Source organism: Salvia hispanica, chromosome 3, assembly GCF_023119035.1.
Source record: "Salvia hispanica cultivar TCC Black 2014 chromosome 3, UniMelb_Shisp_WGS_1.0, whole genome shotgun sequence".
Classification (NCBI taxonomy): domain Eukaryota; kingdom Viridiplantae; phylum Streptophyta; class Magnoliopsida; order Lamiales; family Lamiaceae; genus Salvia; species Salvia hispanica.
The window spans coordinates 11,460,504-11,466,978 of record NC_062967.1 but is presented as its reverse complement, the minus strand read 5'-3'; the positions used below and the strand labels follow the sequence as shown (position 1 = coordinate 11,466,978).

General features: G+C 35.3%; 1 protein-coding gene across 1 annotated transcript; it reads right to left on the bottom strand.

Annotated features, from left to right (window-relative positions):
• Positions 1 to 4,718: 4,718 nt before the first annotated feature.
• On the bottom strand, positions 4,719 to 6,135 carry LOC125216759 (E3 ubiquitin-protein ligase PUB24-like). Its single transcript, XM_048118524.1, has one exon. It carries the CDS (start codon positions 6,126 to 6,128, stop codon positions 4,917 to 4,919), a length of 1,212 nt encoding a protein of 403 aa, XP_047974481.1. The 5' UTR covers positions 6,129 to 6,135; the 3' UTR covers positions 4,719 to 4,916.
• Positions 6,136 to 6,475: the final 340 nt, after the last annotated feature.

Genomic DNA, 6,475 nt, shown 5'->3' with positions numbered 1-6,475 from the left:
TCACTTTCCATTACATTTTTTAAAACCCGTTCCGAATCAAGGTGTGTCAATATTTAGGGAACGGAGGTAGGAGGTAGTTAGTAGTATAATGTAAATGTATTTTCGAATTTGCAATGATCATATTCCAACAATTTGAATGCATGGAGGTTTGTTGTAATCTTATAATAACTCGAGTTCAATATATATAATATTGATCTACATTCAATTTTTAAGTTTTGCATTTTAACATAAATTGTCTATAATACAAAATAAATTATATAAATGCAATCCGTCTATATATAAAATGCAAATTAAACAGTTTATATCTAAAATGTAAAAATCAACAATAAAAAATGCAATCTGCCGAAATCAATTTATAACTTCTACAAAGGTATATTGCATTTTAGTGTTTACAATATTGCATGTTTCGTGTCACATGGCAGCACGAGACATTTTAGTATATCCTTATATACAACAATATGAAAAAAGTGACACTATTATTCAACCATATTGTGACTTATCATAATTTTGAATCAAATAAAATATCAATTCGTTTATACTAATTTGGTAATAATATACTCACTCCGTTCCATAGTAATAGAGACACTTCATTTTCTGCATTTGTTTTGTAAAAATGATACTTAAATATGTAAAGTAGAGAGAGAGTAAAGTAAAAGAGAATAATGTAGAGAAGAGATTTATCTACAATATTCTTTCTTTAATTTTACTTTTTCTTCACTTTAACTAATTATATTAAATGCTTCTATTACTGTGCAACAGAGAAAGGAGTATTTAATTTATAGAATAAATATTCACTTTACTCTAGTCAGATTGTCCCTCTACAACAAACATAAAAGGATAATAATTTTAAAAAAGGATGCATGTGTCGACTTTCATGACTTTGAAGGGCATTTTCATTCAAAAAGTTTAAAAAGTACAAAATGCAAAGATTAGCAAAGTTTAGAGATCATTTTATCTAGTCCCCTCGATCTAATTTATACAATATTTAAAGGGAGAATTTTGGGAGGTTTTGAATAATCATTTTATACTAAGGGATGTAAATACAATTAATATAAAATTTAAAAATTAATTCTAATAAATATATAATGCTAAGGGAGTATATGACTTATTGGTATTTTTTTTTCTTTTTAGTTATATTTTTTGTTTCTTTCCGTCCATTTTTATCCATTACTATGTTTTCTTTTTTAGATTGACGTTACCATGACATACTTGGATTTTACATGGTTTTAGAGGGTGGTTATGTATGAATTTGATCATATTTTGTCTATTATTGGACATGTTTATATCTACTTCTCTATTATGTTGGTATGTTGACCATTTTGTTAAGAATGTGTAGAAAAAGGTACAAAATATGTGGATGTGCAGCAGCCTTACTTTGAGACAATATTTACTGGAGATTTTGAAGTCCAATCAGCCCATAATGCATATCAATCTCTTCGTCTTCGAAAGAGCTTCGCGTGGGTATCTTGCACGCCTCAATCGGAGTTCGGTAGAAGAAGTTATGGCCGTTACAAGAACACTGCGCTATCCAGAAACTTACACCCGGCCGGGTGAATTATTACACTGTAAATTCACCCGGCCGGGTACTGTAATTCTGCGGGAAATGGCCAGAAAGGGGTCGAAAATGACCACCCGGCCGGGTGAATTTTGCTCTTTATAATTCCACCCGGCCGGGTACGCTATTTTGGCGTATTCTTTTGGCAAAAACGCGATTTTTTATGGAAGATTAAAGGGAAAACGCCTAGGGTTCACATCCATTCAACATCTACCGCCTCCAACACTCACACACACCCCCAAGAACACCTTTGAGAGAGAGAATTGAAGATTGAAGACTTCCAATCGGAAGATTGAAGTTGCAATTCCATAGATTCATTCTCACAGGAGTATCTTAATCTTTTCTCCATGTATTTCATTGAATCTTGTGTTTTAAACATGGTTTTTGTGAAGAACATGAGTAGCTAAACACCTTTTTGTAGAATTCTTGGTGAAGATGCACTAATTTCATAGTTTTTATCCAATTAATTTTGTTCTTGCCTTGCTCTTGTAGTTATTTGATTATTCTTGGGTTTATTCCTTTCAATTGCTTGATCACCATTTGATTGTGTAGGATTAATTAGATTAATCGGGAGATGAAATAATTAATCTGGAAATAAGAATAATTCACACCTTAATGCAATAAAACTCGGGAGAGTTGAGGTTTTGAGTGAGGTCTTTGACCTAATCGAGCTTTGGGAGTTAGGGGTTTTAGGATTAGAAGGGGACTTCAATCCTAGCACCTAATCTACAGGTTTCTCACCTCGGGAGGGGGTTTAATCTATAATTGTGGTCGACTTAGTAATTCTAGAGACACCAAAAGGTAAGACAATTTGATTGGATAAGAGCTTGGAGTTGTGCATCGGATCCTTGAGTTCTACAATTTTCTCCATATATCTTTTCACTCCGTGTTTACTTGCTTTTATTTATCTATTCGTTCATTATATGCTTTCCGTAGTGTTAGAACAAAACCAAACCTTTCCCGATTCTCTAGATAGTAGTCAATATTTGTTCGTGGTAGTTAAGTTGATACAAATTAGTCTCTGTGGGATACGATACTCTTGCTTGCTAATTGCTACACTAGCCCCGTACACTTGCGGGTATCACTTGTGTTAAAATAAGTTGAGTCATACCACCATTTTTTTCTTTTTATTTTTAATAGTATAATCTTTTTCAATGGTAATGGTTAGATTTTTAGTCCATCTATGTTACTTTATAGTTGATCCATGTTAAAAAATTTATTTTGAAATTATAATTAACTAATTTTAAAGTTAATGTAGTGTATAAAGAAGTTTAAAAAATGATGAGTAATTATTCATTGTGTTTAATTTTTTATTGTGATAGATTTTTATCTTACTACTTCGTGATTTGATGTTTAAACATTATATTATTATGTGATTTGTTTCAAATTTATTATGCTTCAATGTTGATTTGTATAGATTTTTTTATTTTCATATAACTAAAAATTGATAGAAATCCATGGGTTCCATCCTAAAACCAATTAGTGATAGGAGGAGGGTCCATGAGAATTTCAGTTCATGTTGGATAGTTCTAATATTATTTTTTATTATTTTTTAGTTTCAATTGCCAACAAAAAATTGTTACTCATATTATTCATTGTTAATATTGATTCTAATTTTATTTAATTAATTTAAAATTAAAAATTAATTATTTTAAAATTCTATTAATCTGTGCATAGACGTGATACTAGTATATATAAAAAAACAGATTTACTATAATTCTATAAACGCATATTGTACCCAGTCGTCTTCAATTTTGTTTGCTTTTCTATATTAAGACTAATAAAAGCTTCCTATAAACATTATCAGATTTTTTATTAGGGGAAGTTAAAGATAACATATTCTAGTTAAACTTATTGAGAAAATGTATAAGCAACTCTAAGTACGTGTAACAGCTCTAAATAAATTAATGCAGCTACCACTAATTATTTCATTTATTCAATTAATGTGACCAAGTTTCTAGTACTCCGTATGATGTAACTTTGAAAGTCAATTCAACGGTCAAAAAAGTGATAAAAATAGGAGTACTTGTTATATATCCATGAGATGTTAGACCGATTGTTATTGCGGCTACCCGCTCTTAAATTATTAATTATTTCAAGAAGAAAGATTAAAAAGATTTGACTGCTTAGTCTTGTAGTAATTAAATTAAGAATAAAGATACATTTACATAAATTGTACTAAGTACATAATAGGAAGATGATAGAATGGATTTAAATTTAGAAATACAGCCCAAATCTTGACCTTAAGATTGGATAATTTAATGGTCAATAATTAACCAAAAACACAGAATATTATAATTAAGCAATTTTAGGTCATATTATAAGATTTGAGTTTAATGTCATGATAATTTTAGGTCATTCTTTGTAAGAATGACCTAAAAATAAACCACAATGACCTAAAATTGTCATAAGCATGATATTGTTTTGCGTTTCTTTATTTAAATCTAATTTGGCATAAATTGAAACCCAATATCCTTAAGAAAACACATTACATACGGAAATAAGTGAAAACACAGTAAGCATTAGCTAATATTCAATATACAAAACATATATATGCGTGGTACGATATATCAACATGATGAACGAAAAGAAGTTGTTGATTACACAAGTACAATATGTTGTCGAGAATAAATATACACACCATCTTTTTGTGATAGAAAACATACATAAATCAATTTATACATGGTACAAATTGCACAATTCAGACTTCGATTCATATTATCAATGGTAGTAGTATGGAGTATAATTTAAGCCTTTAACCTTTTAAGATTATAGTATTATTATGAGAAATTATCATGTAAATGCCATTAAGGATCATTCCCAATTTGGATGGCATCATGGCATGCAATTATTCCCATATATACCTTAACTGATTAACACTTTTTTGATGGCAATCATTCTCATTCCTTAATATATTAACAGTACTTTCGTACACATATATAGCATTATCGAATAATGATTCGTTTAAGTTTTTGTCATCATGCAAACAGTAATAACTTTTCAATTAACAAAAAGGCAAAATAACCTTAATATGATCCCATACTTAATTTCATCTTCATCAAAATATATGAATGGAACAACAAAAACGCAAGTGCAAAACGATCCAATAACACAAAATTGCAACATAATCTCATGTAAAAAGAAAAGCTCAAAGATATATACATATTTTTTGTAGTCAAATTAATTTATATAAAAATGAAATACAAAATTACACAGCTAGATTATCTGACGAGTTAAGATCCCGTCTACATTCGGACCCAAGCTCATCTCCAATGGTATGTATAACATCGTCGATATACGAAACACAACCCGAATCCGGATCTTGACCCGTCAGACGATCTAGCACAAAAACATCCACATGCTATCTAGGGTTTCTAGTTAGAAGATAAACTTGTATACAAGGCGAATTGCTCCAATCACCGGAATGCAGCCTCAAAATCTCCCTCGCTTTCCTCTTCAAGTAATCGGCGCAATCCGCCTGCATCACCATACACAGCTTCGCCACCGCCCCCACCCTCAGCATCTCCGCCACCACCTCCTTCGTCGCCGCGAACCGCGCCACCGACTCCATCACGCACAGCGCGCGGTCGTCCGTCGCCGCCGAGTTCCTCAGCAGCCTCTTCGCCACCACCGCCATCCCCGCCGCGTGCTTCAGCAGCTCCTGCCGCCCCTCCGCGCACGAGCACAGCTGCGCCAGCAGCCCGAACACCACCTCCGTCGCCCTCTTATTCTCCTGATTGCTTCTCAGCTCCATCTCGATCAGCTCCGCCACCGCCCCCGCCGCCACGATCATCGCCCGATTCCGCCCCCACGAGCACGTCTCTATCAGAACCTGAATCGCCGATTGCGCGAATTTCTTCTCCTTCATCATCCTCACCATTTTCTCGAAGAATTCGAGATTTAGCTTCTCAATTAGGGTTGAGGTTTCAATTTCTATCAGATTCTTCAAGGCTATTAGCGCATTCAATTTCGCTGAATCCTCAATTTCGATCTTCAAAATCCACATGATCGATTCGATTACATCGGAATTCTCTCCGACGAAGCCGATCTCAGCTTCCGGCGTCCACGTCAGCTTGAGAACTCTCAGCGCCTCCTCAACCCCCAAAATCTCGCCGATTTTGAAGGATTTCAAGATAAACGAGAGCATCGCATTAGGCACGCCGGCCTCCGCCATGATATGGCGATTAACGCCGTCGTTCTCCGCCGCGAGCTTGTCGATTACGGTGAGAGCGTTCATCTGCGTCGAGCGATCGGCGTCTGATCTCCGATTGAGCTCGCGGATTAGTTTGAGGACGATTGATTTTTGGAGAGGGGATTTGGGGGTGGGGATGCGATCGACGGCGTTAGCGGTGCACCAGGCTTGGATGAGGCGTCGGAGCATGTGATTGGGGGTGAGATCGGAGGTCGGCGGCAGCGGCTGCTTGGTGACGGGGCAGACGGCGGCGGTGGCGAGCCATTGCTCGATGCTGTCGCGGTCGTAGGTGATGCCGGTGACGGTGGTGACGGGATCTCTCATGATTTGGAGTGAGATTGGGCAGAGGAAGTATTGGGGAAATTCAATTTCTTCACCCATTTTTATGAAAAATGTTTTCTTTTTTCGGTTGAATTATATTCAGGGAAAGTATTTATAGTTGTGACTTGTTATAGTAAAGGAATGCGGCGTTTGAATTGAACTGGAAATGTATAAACTAATAAGAATAAATAAAAAAGAAGAAGGAAGAGTTCACCAAGAGAAATTCAATGGTTTGGATTATGGAAAGAGAGTCAACGCAATAGTGTTTCGAGAAGGGACAGGTGGCGGGCGGTGAGTGGTGGAGATGGGGAAGGCATGTTTGTTGGCGGCAAAATGAAGTGGGAGGTTAAATTCGGTTGGCAACTAGTTTTAAATGGTAGTGGTCACTGGTCATACACAAGTGAGAT